This window comes from Danio rerio, chromosome 11, assembly GCF_049306965.1.
Source record: "Danio rerio strain Tuebingen ecotype United States chromosome 11, GRCz12tu, whole genome shotgun sequence".
Classification (NCBI taxonomy): domain Eukaryota; kingdom Metazoa; phylum Chordata; class Actinopteri; order Cypriniformes; family Danionidae; genus Danio; species Danio rerio.
In genome coordinates this window covers 44,093,577-44,112,500 of record NC_133186.1, presented here as the reverse complement: position 1 = coordinate 44,112,500, position 18,924 = coordinate 44,093,577, and the positions used below count along the sequence as shown (strand labels likewise).

Genomic DNA, 18,924 nt, shown 5'->3' with positions numbered 1-18,924 from the left:
TCAGAGTCTCATCTCCCATTCCCTTTAAGAGTCAGTTTCGTCTCACCATGGCGCATTTGCTATTTACATGGTGGACTTTGTAAGTAGAAAAACTGACTTCCCTAGTGAGTTAAACAGATCATCTGCAGCGCGAGAATGAGAGAATAAGCCTCCTCATTCTTTACTTTCGCTTTTACTCTCGTGGATAGGGAAACGTGTTGTACGCTCAGACATCCATTAGCCTATACATAATAAATTTTGTTTATTAAGTGCAAAGCTATTTCTAAATTCAGTTCTAATTTCCAGCAAACGAATAAATGAACAATAATAACGAAGTGTGCTCAAAAAACTGAGATATATCCAAGCACATTCTATTCTTATGCCCCATATGGTCTTAAAACCTGACAGGTGGACAAATCTAAGCTTGTTTTTAATAAAACAAATATAAATATGCAGATAATAAGTAATACTGCTAATAATAATTACATTATACAAAAGCAAGTTGTCATGAATAATCTGAAAAAGCCCCCCGATGTCACCGACTCAGTCCCAGTCATTCCACTCACTGGCCAGCAGAGGTCTCCATCACCGGACTATTGAACACTACATCACCCACAAACCCATTCGGCCACCTGATTACGCCGCACCTGACTCTCATTACTCCAACACACACACACACACACACACACACACACACACACACACACACACACACACACACACACACATAAAAGCAGCTCTCACTCCCACTTCATTGCGAAGTCTTGTTCTGCCCTGCTGACATTACAGAGCGTTACTTATCCTTGCCTGATCTTCTGTTGCCAACCCGCACTGTCCTCGACCTTGCCTTGTCTGTCGCCTGCCTTGAATATCTGCCTGTATTACCGATCTTGATTCTCGCTGCCTGCCTCTGACCCATGCCTGCTAATCTGATATACGAATGCCAGCCACCTGCCTATCCACCTTATAAGCCTGTGATTCATGTGTGTTCATGCACCAGTGTATACTGTGTGTTTATTATTAAACTGTGTTTAATAAACATGCAAATGGATCCCTCTGTGCCAGACTCCTTGTTACACCCGAGATGAGGAAGGCATGGAGGCAGTGGTTTTTATATTTATGTAGAAAATAATAATTTTTGTAATATTTTATTCCTTTAATTTTATTCGCCTCAACACACCTCTTTTCTAGACCAAAACACCTATGAGTACACAAAGTGCCGTAAATGGATTTTATTTATTTTATTTTACTTTATTTCCAAACGGCAAAGAGCCAATAATATTCATTATTCCTATTTAATTAATTAGTTAATTTGTTTTATTTAAATTAAATAATTTAATTTAATTTAATTTTATTTTATTTTATTTTATTTTATTTTATTTTATTTTATTTTATTTTATTTTATTTTATTTCAAGTATAGTCAAGCCAGCTGGTCAAATGGGCCCCAGTGTGTGTGTGTGTGAGAGAGAGAGAGAGAGAGAGAGAGAGAGAGAGAGAGAGAGAGAGAGAGAGAGAGAGCGAGAGAGAGAGCGAGAGAGAGAAATGGAGTTTACTTTCATTTTCTCATTCACAGTAAAATAGGGGCTTCTGCTGTAAGTGTCAGTGAAAGACTGTCCAGCAAACACCCACGCAGTGAAATTGTGCACAGTTTCTGTGCTTTTAAGTAGTTGGAGCATTGTAAATACTCACGCTCACCTCCCTCGCCATAGTAAGCTACGGCGAAATATCGCATATGAGGTAAATGACGTCAGTACATAATAACCGGTTATAATTATTACTGATCTGATACCGAATTGTCCACGTCTGCATCGCCGAAGAAACAATTCATTTTGACATCCCTATACAATTCGGACACTCATCTGAACTACAACTACCAAAACCCTTTGCACTCATCAACTACTTCCACAGTTGACAATAATCCTGACATACACAAACACACAGTAGCTCATCTTCACTGATTACATGGACTATTTATACATGGCACTTTCACATACACACTGCTGAGTCTTGTTTACACCATGTAGCATTACAAAGCAGTTTTCCTTGTTTGTCTTGCCTTGTTTTGACCCCTTTGTCTCCGTTATCTCACTGCCTGTCCTGACCATTCACCTGTTTCTGACTACACTTTGAATAACTTACATGCTCCTGATGGCCCCGTTTTTTTGCCATTGCCTGCTTGACTACTCTTGTCAATTAACTCTTTGTGGTTCAGCGCCCTATCATAACAGTATTAGACTTTAGTTTTGTCAGATGAATGGTGAAATACTGGTGAAATACTCCCGTAGAATATGCAAACATGGACTTTCTCACATCCGAAATGGACCAAACTCTTTGCCATTATAAACAGCAGCATGTTTATGTAGTTGAAAGATATGCAAACTGACAAAACAACCAGAGTGAAGGCTCACTCACGAGCGCTTTCCCATGAAAACTCATATTCCAGAAGCTCCAGCCGCATAATCAAAAAACATTATTGTCAAACTGAGTTAAAGTGAAGAGCAGATAAATATGTCTTGAATTATGCACATGATTTACTTGTTGGCAGCAGACTGTCATGAGCAAAATATCTTGCAATTGGAAGTGTTTTTTTTTTGAGACGGAAATGTCATGCATGGAAAAACGATATTCTGCTTTAGTTTGCCAGTGAATTTTCACCAATAAGCTCTCATTAAGGCCTCAAATGAAGTTTGAGAGTCTTTTATGCATCCTGTTTCTCAGATTAAAGAAATGAATGATAAAGAGTTGACATCTTTGAGTATTTGCATAGCATTTACTTATAAAATAAAGCTACTGCCCCCCCCCAAATAACTATTTTTTTAAGTATAATTATTTTATTAAAATTTTTTAAATAAAATGAAATTGATTTAGATTTATAGAATTATTTATTATTAAGTGTAATTGGTGTAAATAGTGTGATTCATTGGACATACATTAAAATAAAGTGTAAAATTAAGCTTAAGCTGACTTATTAAATATTTAATTAAAGCTCTTTATTTAGTATGGAAGTGTGATTCTGGCCTAAAATTAAAATAATATTTATTCATTCATTTTCTTTTCCGCTTAGTCCCTTTTTTAATCTGGGGTCGCCACACTGGAATGAACTGCCAACTTATCCAGCATATGTTTTATTGTTTTTATGCAGCGGATGCCCTTTCAGCCACAACCCACCACAGGGAAACATCCATACACACTCATTCACACACACTCTCTTATACACTATGGTTAATTTTAACATCCAGAGGAAACCCACACGAACACGGGGAGAACATGCAAACTCCACACAGAAATGCCAGCTGACCCAGCCGAGGCTCAAACCAGAGATTTTCTTGTTGTGAGGTGAATGTGCTACCCATTGAGTCACTGCGTCGCCCAGTATTGAATTTGTTGTGGTGTATTTAGTTGCAAACTAATTAGTTACCGTAGTTGCATTACTTTGCTGCGGAAAATGTAAAGTATATGGATTTATTTTTATTGTTTGTTCATTTTTAGGCTATTTATTTATTTACTTGCTGCCTTAAATTATTTAGTTAAATCAAATTAGTTGAAGCAAACTTTTCAAGTCATCTCAACTTTCATCAATCAAACTGCCTTAAAAATATTACGCTGAACTTTGTATAGCCAGTTGGCATTGTTGCATGTTCTCCCCGTGTTGGCGTGGGTTTCCTCCGGGTGCTTTGGTTTCTCCTACAGTCCAAACACATGCGCTTTAGGGGAATTGGGTAAACAAAATTGGCCATAGTGTATGTCTGTGTGAATGTGAGATTATATGGGTTTTTCCCAGTGCTGGGTTGTGGCTAGAAGCGCATCCGTTGCATAAAACATAGAATAGTTGGCGGTTCATTATGCTGTGGTGACCCCAGATAAATAAGGGACTAAGCCGAAGAAGAATGAATGAATAAACTTTGTATAACTTTTTATAACCAAACCTGATTAACTTATTAAAATAAGTTAAAGCAACATAGAAATATCTGTTATCTTGACTTTTTGTTGTTAAATGCTTTACATTGTAATTAATTCCTTTTTTGAAGAAACCTACTCAACACTGGTAGCAACAGCAATCCTGTCAGTAGCAGATGAGTGCAGTTTGATGATTTCTCTGTATGGATGTGTTCATGAGTCTTCAGTCTGCTGTGAATCTGCATCAGTAGCTCATGTGTTGTGTTTGTTCTCTCTCTGTCAGATGTGAACGAGTGTGAAGAGACCAATGGAGGCTGTGAGGCTTTATGCTGTAACACCATCGGCAGCTTCTACTGCAAGTGTCCCGCAGGTCAAGAGCTCAAGGAGGATGGCAAGACCTGCCAAGGTTTGTTTGTTTTGTTTTGTTTGTACAGTGGCGGGGAGAGCTTAACTCTGTGCACTGGGAAAAAAAAAAACAGAAAAATTTAAGCCAACTTGCTGCAAAGCTTTTGTGTATATATATATATATATATATATATATATATATATATATATATATATATATATATATATATATATATATATATATATATAAATATATATATACATATATATATATATATATATATATATATATATATATATATATATATATATATATATATATATATATATATATATATATGTGTGTGTGTGTGTGTGTGTGTGTGTGTGTGTGTGTGTGTGTGTGTGTGTGTGTATATATAAATGCAGATTATAAGACCATGAAAGTGTTTTTTGACCTTGCATGCAGACCAGTATGTTGTTGGAGACCCATACAACCAAAATATGCGGGGTCTTAAAATGTCTTAAATTTGAAATACACAATTTTAGAGTTGACAGAAATTAGTTGTTGTATGTCTTAAATGATTTTAAACTGGCCTTAATTTTCCTCTGCATGTGTAACGTTGCCTAATCAATCTGGCAGACCAATCACCAATAATCCATCTCAATAAAACTTTTAACAAAAGTTGAATATTTAACTCTATTTACCAGTACGGCATAATTATCTTATTTTAGACAGACTGTTGTGCATAGATTTAGTTTATTATAGTTATTTTAACTAGTAAATATTTTGCTTGTTATGACACATTTAAAATATGTGGTTAAGAAATAACTAAATTGAAATTGCTTCAATGAGGCAAGTTTAAATCTTTTTTTATTGGCCAAACCATACCATTAGAAGAAATCGTTAGTGCTTAGCCCTGTAAAAGTCAGAAATTTGCTTCATAATGCTCTTAAAAATGTATTAAAAAGTCTTAAATTTGACTTGGTAAAACCTGCAGAAACCTGATGAACCAACACAAACTCACGGCAATTCATACATTTTTGATTTAGTGGCTAATTTGTATGAATTCGTACGATCTAATTCCTCTAATTTAGTTTGATTTGCTCATCCACCCAATGAGGGCTGGGTTTAGGGGTGGGGTTACGTGCCACGCCTCCTTTTTAAAATCGTACAATTTCGTACGACTGAATTCGTACGAATTAGTCACTACACTGACAAAACGTAAAACACTTCTCGTGAGATCAGGCTGGATGAACTGATGAAATCTGATTTTACCCCAATGCAGGAAATTTCACTATTATGTAAATAAATTTAAATAAAATAAACCTATTTAGCAGGAGTTTGCACAGACAGATGTGAAAAAGGCTGAGACGTTCTGTGTTGAACAACTGTTAGCATTGTAGACCTGTGTTTATCTTCCATAATTGGGTTTCATGTAGACGTCAAGAAAGAAACAGTTAACTTTAACCTGGAAGTGTCCAGTGTCAGGTTTTCCAGGAAAACAGTGTATGGTTCATGTAACTGTGGCTTGTCGTCTTGAGCCAGATCTGAAACCTCAGGTCTGGTTTTCAGCATGGAATGGCAGATCTTTAACCCACATCCAGTACCACTGAAAAATGAAACCAGCAGATGATTGCATTCGCCTGAGTTACAGATTCTGTGATGAACACGACATTTCAGCATGAAGGAGAACAACTGAACGGAACAAGTAACTCTAGCTGTCAGTTAATGCATGAAAACAGACTGATCTAGATGGATGGATGGATGGATTGATATATTAAAAAAACAGAGGGATGAATGGAATGATAGATGGCTTGATGGAGAGACATATTAATGGATGGATGGACAGATAGATAGACTGATATATTGATCGGTTGATATATTGATGGCTGGTCATATCGAAGGATTGATGGATAACCGACAGATGAATGGATGTATAATTGATGGATGGATGGATGGATGGGTAAACAGGTGGATGAATGGAATGATAGATTGATGGATAACGTGATTGATAGATTGATGGATGGATGGGTGGATGTATGGATGGATAGACAGATGGATGAATGAATGGACAGATGGATGGATTGATAAATTGACAGATTAATATGTTGATTGATTGATATACTGATGGACTGAAGTATAACAGACAGATGAATAGATGTATAATTGATGGATGAATGAACTGATAGACAGACAGACAGACAGACAGAAGGATAGATAGATAGATAGATAGATAGATAGATAGATAGATAGATAGATAGATAGATAGATAGATAGATAGATAGATAGATAGATAGATAGATAGATAGATAGATAGATAGATAGATAGATAGATAGATAGATAGATAGATAGATAGATAGATAGATAGATAGATAGATTGATTGATTGAAGGAAGGATGAATTAATGGATGGATAGACGAATGGAAGATCTGATGTATTGATATATTGATGGATGGATGGATGGATGGAAGACAGATGGACAGATGGACTGATAGGTTGATGGATCAATTAATGGGTGGATGGATTGATATTTTGATAGAGGGATGGATGATTGACAGATAGACAGAAGATAGAATGTATAATTGAAGGATGGATGAGCTTAAAGATTGTTGGATTGATGGATGGCTTGACGGATTGACAGATAAATAGATTGATATATTGATGGATGGATGCATGGACAGATGGATGGATCGATAAATTGATGGATGGATTGATATATTGATGGCAGACAGATGAATGGATGTATAATTGGAGGATGGATGAATGGATGGATGGACAGATTGCTAGATTTATGGATTGATATATTGATGGATGGATGAATAACACAGATAAATGGATGTATAATTGATGGATGGGTGGATTGATATAATGATTGATGGGTGACAGACAATGAAGGCATTGATAAATGATGGATGACAGAAGGGCAGATGGATTGATGGATGGATGAATGGATGACACACAAAGAGATGGATGGTTGACAGACGGAGAAAGATAAAAGTCAGAGATTGATAGAGACTGAAGAATGTTGGACTTTGGTCAAATGGTGTGTGTGTGTACAGTAAATATCAGTAATGTGTTTGGCCTCAGGAGAAGGTTTCTCCCTGTGCTTCTTCTAATGCCACAGCCAGATTTATTCCTCTTTCTGATGTTTCAGATATTTGAATTCATCCTACAGATGGTTTAAATCTTATAACTCTTTCATATTAAACCAAATCCTGCTCCACATATTTCCTCTGCAGCGTATTTGAGTGCCAAAATGTACACAGACTGCAGTGTGTATGACAACAGATAGTTAATGTGCTAAGATGATATATCATTTGCATAAATAACCAGTTTTACCTGCAGAAAGGATTACTGGACCTTAAGATATAGCGAGTGTACACTTTATTTTAATGGTTCGTTTGTTGAATTAAAGTTAATTGCAATTAATTTTTATTAGATAATAAGTAAACTGTTAAGGTTAGTGTTAGGGTGCTTTCACACCTGTGAATCGATTCAGTTGTTCCGAAACAGAGATTAAATTGTAACATTGTTGCTCTTTGCTCTTGGAGCGGTTCGCTTTCACACTGCAAAGTTTCTAATCGGACCAAAAGAGCTAAAACAAGTCACGTGCGAGTAAACTCTCCTTACATTGGTCAGTGTCAGGGTTTATTTTGCAGCGTCCCGCTCAGCTGTCAGGATAGGTGGTGGTTTGGTGGTGATTGACAGGGTGCGCGCGCGACATGTCTGAGGAGAGACGCGGTGGGGAGGGGTGAGAAGGGTGCGCGACGATGCCTATTTGAGGACTGGGAGAGAGACGCGAGATTACCGGGAGATCATCACTCGTTTGCGGGCATCCGGAGACTCGCAAAACTTCCCGCCCTACTCATAATTCTCTCTTCATATAGCCGTAAGCCTATTACATATCCATAAAACACTGTGATATAACCGCGCTCGGATCGGATCGCTTTCTCACTGCAATCGAACCGCTCCAGGGTTCGTTTCAATCGAGCCGAGACCACCTCATTCAAGCGATCTCGGAGTGATTACTTTGGCGCAGAACAGAGCGCGATTGTCCTGTTCACATATGCCAATCGAACCGCGCTAACTGGGCAAATGAGATACGTTCCGAAACAAAAGTGTAGGTGTGAAAGCACCCTTAGTGTAAGTTGACATGTACTTGCAAGGTGACAGTCTACTAATACTCAAATGATCCATCAAAATAAAGTGTTAACAGGGCCGGAGCAAGCTGAACTGCCGCTCTAGTCAAAGGATGGACATGCCCTCAACCCGATAGTGAAAACGGTTATCAAACTGAGGGGGGGAGGTGGTTGTGGTTGTATGGGGTGCTGGGTCGCGGACACAACTGAGGGCGCGCGGGTGTTGAGAGAGGTGTTGCGGACGCCGTCCTCTCTATTCTGCCGCCCTAGGCGCGGATATAACTGAGGCGGCGGGGGTGAGGGAGGTGTCGCAGACATAACTGATGATGCAGGTGTTGAGGGCGGTCGCCTAGGTCGCCTCTATGGACACGCCGACCCTGAGCGTTACCTATAATAATTATTAATAATAATAATTTTTAAATAGACAAAATGCCATAGTGTGAACAGTCTGATGTGTTTGATCTGAATACTTATAAGACAATAAATTGTTTTTGTGTTGTAAGATTTGAGATACCACAAATACTTTGATACTGGAAACAAAGAGACAGTAGGCTCCACACCTCACAAGGTGGGATTCATTTACATTTGAAGCATCCTCGCAACCCTCTCTCTTCACTCACCTTCTCTTCATACATACTCACACAGAACGGTCATTTCAAAGTATGAAGGTCTTGAATTGCCCCAGAACGACCTCAACAAGGGTACATCAGTGACCCCATGGTTACACATCTATATTTGACCCATATGGTCTAAGGGGGATTCAGGGCATACTCACACTATGCACTCAAAAAAGTGTTGCATGCATAACCGGTGCAAACAATTTATTTGTGTTGAATTTAAACAAATAATCTAAATTTAATAATGTTCAACTTAATTTGTTTGTTTAAATTCAACACCAATAAATTGTTTACAATCACTTAACGCAAAAAGAATTGAGTAAATCCAAGGAATCATCTTTGAAGAATTTTCTTCAGTGTACTATCCAAACCGTGCCCAGGCGTATTTCCCGGATTGTTTGAGAAGCGTGAGTGCTCTGAATCGGGCTCAGGCGAGGTTTACTTGGCCGGCCCTGGTGTGAGTGGTGTGAAGAGGTGTGTCTGAGTGAGGGTCACTTGGGCTTTGGCACGGTATGCTTGTAGTAGAGGTCTGCATTCCCGCGGCTGTCCCGCGGGCGCCGCGGGACCCGACCAGATTTCTACGGCGCGGGTATAAATTTCTGAATAAATCACGGGAGTGGTCGGTAACGGGTTTAATTTGGGACGGGAGCGGGCTGTCTAGCAATATCGCTCCCGACTCCCAAGTGAGCACGCGTATGTATGTGTGTAAATGAAATAGCGCGATGCTGTGTTTAGCTTGTTTGTTGCAGTGTGTGGGTGTATGTATGCGCACGCGCGAATGAGAGATGTGTGTGTGTGTGTGTGTGTTGCGCGAATGAGAGATAGAGCTTTGCCTGTGTTTGTGCTTGGTACTTATGAGTGTGTGTTAAGAGGGCGCACGCGCGAATGAGAGAGAAAGCTTTGTCTGTGTGTGTGTGCTTGGTGCTGTGCGTGTGTGTGTTTTTACAGACAGCTTGTTATAGGCTGTCTGGACTGTATAACTGGGTGATTTTCGGTTTTGTTCTCCCCCCGCTCTTTAGCGGGATCGGGCGCGGCGGATAGAAAACGGGGCGGGTCGGGACAACAAGTGCTTAATATAAGCGGGAGCGGTCGGGTTCCGGCTAAAACCTGGCGGGTGCGGGCGGGAGTGGGATTCAAAATTTAGTCCCGGGCAGATCTCTAGCTTGTAGTGTGAGTGCAAGCGCGCCTGAGCCCGAAACTGAAGACGAGACGTGACTTTAAGGGCACTGATTCATATGGATTTATTAATCATTCTTAATGTTCAATGAACACAAACTGTCGTAGTTTATTAAAGATGCAAACTCCTCACTGCACAACAGCTGCACCCTCAGCAAACCTCCTAATTTCTGCAGCACAAGGACTTTATGATTGTTTATGAGCATCAAAAGTGGTTGATTTGTTTGCCAAAATATTTGACTGCGTTTCACCCAACGCAATCTCACAGCAATTAGTAACTTTTTAATTTAGTGGCTTATTTGTAAGAATTCGTACGATGTAACTCATATAATTTAGTATGATTTGCTCATCACCCAATGACGGTTGGGGTTAGGGGTGTGGTTAGGTGCCACGCCTCCTTTTTACAATTGTACATTTTCGTATGACTAAACTCGTATGAATTCATACCAATTAGCCTATAAACTGACAAAACGTAAAATACTTACGTTTCCTCGTGAGATCAGGCTGTTTTAACACATTCCAAACAACCCAATTGATATATCTAAAGAAATCAAAAGTGTGCTGAGCGAGAGCGCTTTCTGAACAGCGTATCATCAATGACGTAAGCGGGCCCAGGCCCGAATGTAATGTGAGTGCGGGCCATCGGGGGAGACAGGAGAAGGAGGGACAAGCATTCTTCGGCCCGGTTCAAAGCAACTGTACATAGTGTGAGTACGCCCTAACTGTAAGATTTGAGATACCACAAATATGTTGATACTAGAAACAAGGAGACAATAGGCTCCACACCTCACTAGGTGGGAATTCGGGAAAGCCAACTCCAAGCAGACACCTTCATTTGGCCAACTGGGTGGACCTTACAGTGGTAAGGTGATATTAAAGTATCAACATAACCTATTTTAACTACTACACTAAAAAACACTGGGCTATTTCAACCCAAGTTGGGTATAAAAACATAGAAACCCAAACAAAATTGAATTAAAAAGATTCAAATTAAAGATGAACCCAGATTAACTTGTTATATAAAATGAACTGTCAATCATATAGATATTATATCGTCATACTGTATAGATATGAATAACATTTATGAAGTGACGTCCAAATCCAAATTGCGTTGAAATAACCCAGCGATTTTAGTGTAGTAGCTAAAAAATTTTAATTAGATACGACGATATCATCTTAGCACAAAAACTACAGATGAAATTTAACTCCATATTTTCTCCATATTGTACTCAATTTGGGGTCAAATAACTCCCTAAATAATAAGTATTTATTTTTTAACCCAGTTTATTCATTCATTTTCCTTCGGCTTAGTCTCTTTATTAATTAACTATTCCAGCATATGTTTTACACAGCACATGCCCTTTTAGCTGCAACCCATCACTGGGAAACATCCATACACTCTTATTCTCACACATACAATATGGCCAATTTAGCTTACCCAATTCCCCTATAGCGCTTGCGCTTGGACTGTGGGGGAAACCGGAGCACCGGAGGAAACCCACACCAACACGGGGAGAACATGCAAACTCCACACAGAAATGCCACTGAGCCACCGCATCGCCTTAATCCAGTTTAGTAAGCTAAAATTAAGTTAACCCAGTGTTTTTCAGAGTGTAAAATGATCGATGGATCACATAATCTACAGCAGTTGTGCAATCAGAATTAAACTGAACAATAATCAATAGCCACAATTACACATTATTAATTTTTCTTCGACTTAGTTCTTTATTTATTAGAGGTCGTCACAGCAGAATGAACCGCTAACTTTTCCAGCATATGTTTTACACAGCCAATGCCCTTCCAGCCACAACCCAGTACTGGGAAACACCTATACACTCTGACTCACACACTACGACCAATTTAGTTAATCCAATTCACCTATAGCGCATGTATTTGGACTGGGAGAAACCGGAGGAAACCCACGCCAACACTGGGAGAACATGCAAACTCCACACAGAAATGCCAACTGACCCAGCCAAGGCTCGAACCAGCGACCTTCTTGCTGTTAGGCCACAGCGCTAACCAATGAGCCACTTTGCTGCCCCACATTCACACAATAATGCTGGTAAATTATAGAGCAAAGTTATTTAATAATGCAGCAATTAAGACAAAATGAGAATAAGTTCCACTCAGAAGGCTCTTTATTGTGCATCAATGCTGTTAAATGCATGAACAGAAGCTTCAGAGCTGATGGAGGAGGAGGAGGAGGTGAAGACTTTCTCACAGACAGGGAGGGAGTAAAACCCTTGTGTTTCAGATTTTTCCTCTCAGAACAACTTTAGCTTTCATCAAACATCTGCTGCTTGTTTCACATCAGATGTTAATGACTGAATATCTTGAATCATGTCAGGATGGCTCGGGCTCTGTCTTCTGTGCGTCGGGGTTAATATTCGTCCCGTTGATGTTGCCTATTATTCTGGCTATTGGCATCATTTGAGGCTCTGTCACAGGCCACAGTGTTTTCATGGATACAGCAGATTTAATATGGGATACTGGATACCAGGTGAGAGCATTTTATGGTACTCATAGAGAGACTGTAGGATTAATCTAAGATTTTCTGCTTTTGTGTCTTGTAAATAGTTTATGGATTGCTAAGAAATATAGAAAATGTCTGGTCTGTAAATATGTGCAATTTTTATGCATTCGTTTGCTAATTTTTGCTAATTTTTTTCATTATTTATTATTTTTTTTATATATACTTCTATTTATTTTTTATTTTTTTTATTATTTTTTATTTTTTATTTGAGTAAAGGAATAGTTTAATGATTTAATGGTTTTTATTATAATATACATTTTTTTAACAATAAAGTTATTTTAACCTTTATTATGAGGGTTTAAGTGTAGCTTAATTAAATTGTAGTTTTTATAATGTTTTTAAAATTAATTTAGTTTATTTTAATTTTATTTCAGCTTTATATACAATCAATATTAACTTTGTTAATATACCAATTGATGATATTAACATAACAATAGCCAATAATAATCATTATTATTTTTTTTTATTTAATGTAATTTAATATTTTTTGAATATCTCTATTTTCTTATATCATTTTTTTCATTTTGAATAAGGATCATTTGTTTGTATTTAAACTATTAATTTAATTTAATTTCAACTTTTTACTTTAGTTAACAAAAATAATTTTAAATTAGTGCTGGGCAAAGTTATATCGCGATTAGTCGCATCTAAAATTTGTTTTGACATCATATATTTATGTGTACTGTGTATCATCACGTTCTCAGTTACACCACGTTCACAGACACAACAATCATCATCACTGGTTGGTTATGTTTCACACACGCACACACACACCACTGAAAGAGATGTCCTATGGAGATTCTGCTCGCATGAAAACCGCTTCAATGTTCTCAAGTATAGTAAGGTGCATTTCATTGTCAGTAACTGTAATGGTGTTGTAACGGGGGAAACATTTTGATTAGTTTAATTACTTAATACTGAAAAACATGGGTGAAACAGTGGCGCAGTAGGTAGTGCTGTCGCCTCACAGCAGGAAGGTCGCTGGTTTGAGCCTCGGCTCAGTTGGCGTTTCTGTGTGGAGTTTGGATGTTCTCCCTGCATTCAAGTGGGTTTCCTCTTGTGCTCCGGTTTCCCCCACAGTCCAAAGACATGCGGTACAGGTGAATTGGGTTAAATTGTCTGTAGTGTGTGAGTGTGTGTGTGGATGTTTCCCAGAGATTGGTTGCGGCTGGAAGGGCATCCGCTGCGTAAAAACGTGCTGGATAAGTTGGCAACCCCGGATTAATAACGGGACAAGAAAATGAATGAATGAATAAATGAAAAACATATTGTCGTTAGTTATGCTGTTTATTTATAGCGTCGTTATTTCCATCACTGCTTATATTTTAAATGCTCTTAGTCATGATTAATCTTTGCCCAGTACTATTTTATTTTTTGATTTTTATGATGTTTATTGAATTAAAATGCATGTTTATACATAATGCATTAATGTAAATTATAAAGAAAATGCGAGTTGTTGTGAAAATGTGTCTATCAATATGGTTGCTAGGGTGCTTAGAGTATTGCCATGTTGTTGCTAGGGCATGCTAAGGGTTTTTTGCCATTTTATCTTATATGAATTGTAAGTTTGCGCAGAAGGTAGTGCTGTCGCCTCACAGCAAGAAGGTCGCTGGTTCAAACCTCGACTAGGTCAGTTGGCGTTTCTGTGTGGAGTTCGCATGTTCTCCCTGCGTTCGCGTGGGTTTACTCCGGGTGCTCTGGTTTCCCCCACAGTCCAAAGACATGTGGTACAGGTGAATTGGGTAGGCTAAATTGTCCATAGTGTATGAGTGTGAATGAGTGTGTGTGGATGTTTCCCAGAGATGGAAGGGCATCGGCTGTGTAAAAACTTGCTGGATAAGTTGGCGGTTCATTCCGCTGTGGCGACCCCGGATTAATAAAGGGACTAAGCTGAAAAGAAAATGAATGAATGAATGAATAAAAGTCAAATGGGAGACACGGTTGCTCAGTGGTTAGAACTGTCTCCTCACTGCAGGAAGGTCGCTGGTTCGAGCCCCGGCTGGATCAGTTGGCATTTCTGTGTGGAGTTTGCATGTTCTACTTGTGTTGGGGGTTTCCCCCACAGTCCAAACATATTTATAAAGAGGAATTGATTTACTAAAATAGCCGTAGTGTAACAGTGTGGGTGTTTCCCAGTACTATATTGCAGCTGGAAGGGCATCCGCTTTGTAAAACATATGCTGGATAAGTTGGCGGTTCATTCCACTGTGGTGACCCTTGTTGAATAAAGGGACTAAGCCGACGGAAAATGACTGAATTAATAAAAGTCAAATGATCAGCAGACATCAATAAATAATACCATGTTTACATTTTCCCAGTCATCTTCACTATAGTAGATCTTGTTAACAGCATGAGCTTGTCTGTCATCAGTGTTTCCAATTGGAGAAGTTCCTCGTCTGACATCTATAAACCGATCCAGAGCCTTTAATACAAGCCAAACCAAATGCTTGCACCAATGTGGGGAAACATTTCTGGCTAATTAAATTAAAACCCAAAGCAAACAGCAGTGTAGATGGAAAGAGAGCGCCTGTCTGCCAGGTTCCCTCTTCTTTGGCACGCGCATGAATCAGTGGCTCTGAATCAGCACAAATACTTCAGCTCTTACTGCAGTGTGTGGGTTTACCATGATTGTGAACCTGAACTAACCTCTTCTGGAAGACTGCAGAGATCAGCACATTTGGGGAATATTGGGTTTTGACTTTGTTCAGAGGAAACTGGCATCCTCCCTGACTGCCGTCATGAGCAGAATAAGTGGTGAATTGTTGAGAAATGCCACATCAGTGCAGAAGTAATATCAGACTGCTCAAGAAGTCAATTCAGGACGAGGTTCATTTGAAGTTCCTGCATTTGGAAAGAAAATGCATCTCTCAAAATACACACAAAATAGTCCTATGCTTCTCTTGTTGTAAAAGGATCAACATTTTTTTTGCGTTTAAGTAAGTAAGTAAAGGTTTATTTACAGTTGAAGTCAGAATTATTAGCCCCCCTGAATTATTAGCACCCCTTTTTATTTTTTTCCCCAATTTCTGTTGAATGGAGGGAAGATTCTTCCAACACATTTCTAAGCATAATAGTTTTAATAACTCATCGCTAATAACTGATTTATTTTATCTTTGCCATGATGACTGTACATAATTTTTTACTAGATATTTTTCAAGACACTTCTATACAGCCTAAAGTGACATTTAAAGCCTTAACTAGGTTAATAAGGTGAACTAGGCAGGTTAGGGTAATTGGGCAAGTTATTCTATAACGATGGTTTGTTCTGTAGACTATCAAAAAAAAAAAAAAATAGCTTAAAGGGGCTAATAATTTTGTCCCAAAAATAGTTTTTAAAAAATTCAAAACTGCTTCTATTCTAGCCGAAATTAAACAAATAAGACTTTTTTTTAGAAGAAAAAATATTATCAGACATACTGTGAAAATTTCTTTGCTCTGTCAAACATCATTTGGGAAATATTTTAAAAAGATAAAAAAATTCAAAGGGGGGCTAATAATTCTGACTTTAACTGTATATAGCACCTGTCAGGCATTGTCACTAAGTGCTTTACAATTAAAGAAAACCAGGAAACAGGTGAAAAAATAACATATTGAAAAAAGAAAAACACCATTGTAAAACCAGCTCACCTACTGTTAATTAAAAGCTTGACTAAAAAGATGCGTCTTTAAACGTTTTTTAAAACGTTCAACTGATCCCAGAGTTTTCAGTGTTAGAGGCACAGAAGTTTCAGTTCCAGAGCCTTGGGGCCACAACACGGTCACCTTTAGTCTTAAGACGTTTTCTAGGAATGGCTAAAAGGTCTTTGCCAAAATACCTCAGAGACCGACCGCAGGAGTGACTATAAAAGATCTTGGGGGCCTGACCCCATTTGAGATGGGCTAATTTCAGGGACACTGTTTTTATTTTCCAATCACAGATTATCTTCTCAAATTATAATTGAAACAATAAAAGTTTTTGCTTATTTAACCCTTTATCTTTTTTTGGGCCAATTTGTATGGAGAAATTGTGTTCCAAATTTTGAATAAATTTAAATTTTGACATTAACCTTTGCCTTTCTAATATAAAATAATGCAGGTTTAAATATAAATCACTAAAATGCCACACCCAAAAATATTTCATTGTGAATTTAATTTAATTTAATTTAATTTAATTTAATTTAATTTAATTTAATTTAATTTAATTTAATTTAATTTAATTTAATTATTAATTTAATATTAATTATTATTTATTTTATTTTATTTTATTTTAAATGTGCATCTGCCAAATGCATAAAATAAATGTTCTGTTTTGCTGCCTTAAACCATAAAGTTGATGTGTCAGATAGCAAAAAAAAAGTAAAATAGAATAATAATTATATATATATATATATTATTTAAAATTTTTATTACACCCAAATTAATGTTAAGGAATATATTAAATGCAATTTTAATAAAGAGGAAAAATCAAGATAAGCAATGAAAATATAAAATTTTGTAGTTCTTACAATTTTTTTTGCAATATTTCAACAAATTTATATGTATTTAGTTTCTTCCTACAGATGTTACAGGGGACCAAACTTTTATTGTAATGAATTTAACTATTTAATATGCACCAAAACCTACTTTATATTCACTCAGAAATGTTGAATATATAAATATATAAATAAATAAATTATATATATATATATATATATGTATGCATGTGTACTCTATGTTTGTAAAATATATAAAAATTCTGTCATGCTGTGCAGGAAGGAAGCCTGTGATTATTATGGCCTCCTTCGTCTCCGTCAGTAATTAAGATTCCATGCAGGTAAACATGCATCTGCTTCCCATTATCAGATTACTGTCTATGTACTCTTTAGTGCCAGCTATCCTATAGTGCCATAAATACCCACATACACCCAAATTGAGCCCAGCCGGTGGTGTATCAAATAATTGTTACCACATTTTTAAAAAACCCTATTCAATCACACTCACACTTGCATCTCAGTAAAGGAAGACTGTATTCTCCATTTGGCTCCTATTAGAGAATTCCAGAGATTAATGTAAAAGTGGCCAATGAAAGCTCTCCTGCAGTGTTGTCATGAGGTGACAGTAACACAGAGCGGGTCATTAGTGTTAAAACGGGTCAAAGGTCACACCGACACCAAGAACAGTTGTTCATTTTGGAGTGTGTGGCGTTTGCATTGGCTGCGTCTCTCAGGTTTTATTGGCAGAGAAAGCTAAAGAGAGCTGCTGTGGAGTCGAACGGATCCAGTTGATTTTTTCTTCTCAGCTGGACAGCACAATCCACCCTGCTCATGATCTTTATGGTCAAATCAGCAAGACTTGAGCGCTCCTGTGTTTATTTGTTCTGAATCAGGCATCAAAAATGTGGCATGAAACGTTTATTCTAGAGCTGACTTCTTTGAAACAAACGACACATTATACACATTGACCGGCCACTTTATTAGGTACACCGTACTAGGTTAGGTTAAACTTTATTTGTCCCCGAGAGTAAATTTGTCTTGGGCAAAAAAGGTGCTACAACATTGTCTAAACAGACAGTAAAAATAAATAAAACAAAACAATTAAGAACAAACAGTTCAGAACATACATTGTTTACAGAATTAGACCGTATATAAGTATAAATATATAAAACACAGAACCCAGTCAAGTACTAGCGTACTACAGGAGCAGTGTTATTGGTGGAGTTCAACAGTTTTATTGAGGTAGAAACAAACGAGAGCTTCAATCTATTAGTTTTACACATTTGCATTCTCAGTCTTTTTCCTGTTGGTAACAGCTGGTATTCACTGAAAAGAGGATGTTTAGAATTAGCTCTAATATGTATCTCTCTTTTCATAGCCGCCTGTTCGTATAGAGTCTGGATGGGCTCATATTGTTTTATCCCTATAATTTTCATGGCTGTTTTTTTGCATATGAACCAATTTATTTTTCAACTGAACAGACAGGTTTCCAAACCAGACTGTGATTCCATAGCGAATAAGACTCTTAAACATAGCTCGGTAAAAAACAAGCAAGATATGGCTACCCACCCCATACAATCTCAGCCTTCTTAAGAAATAAAGCCTCTGTTGTAGTTGTGTGCATAAACTCTCAATGTGTGTTCTCCAACAAAAAACACTGTCCATATAAAACTCCAGGTATTTGTAAGATGTGACTTGCTGTATCACTGTGTCTTTAATGATACCAGGCCTGTGTTCAGAAACACTTCGTGGGTCAAGGACCATTTCTTGTGTCTTTTTTATATTTAACACAAGACAGT

General features: G+C 37.7%; 2 protein-coding genes across 10 annotated transcripts in view; both read left to right on the top strand.

Moving 5' to 3' along the window:
- Positions 1-18,924, top strand: part of flnba (filamin B a) — a 750,037-nt gene that overhangs the window by 510,513 nt on the left and 220,600 nt on the right. The gene's annotated exons all lie outside the window — the stretch shown is intronic.
- megf6b (multiple EGF-like-domains 6b) overlaps positions 1-18,924 on the top strand; it is a 119,808-nt gene that overhangs the window by 40,946 nt on the left and 59,938 nt on the right. For 7 of the 9 annotated variants that reach the window (XM_021479907.3, XM_073917117.1, XM_068224440.2 and 4 more), the window contains exon 5: positions 4,161-4,283. In XM_021479907.3, coding sequence (XP_021335582.1) covers positions 4,161-4,283 — 123 coding nt within the window. Of the gene's footprint in view, positions 1-4,160; positions 4,284-12,362; positions 12,642-18,924 lie in introns of those variants that run through there. The other 2 variants (XM_068224442.2, XM_073917118.1) reach the window with 2 other exon arrangements.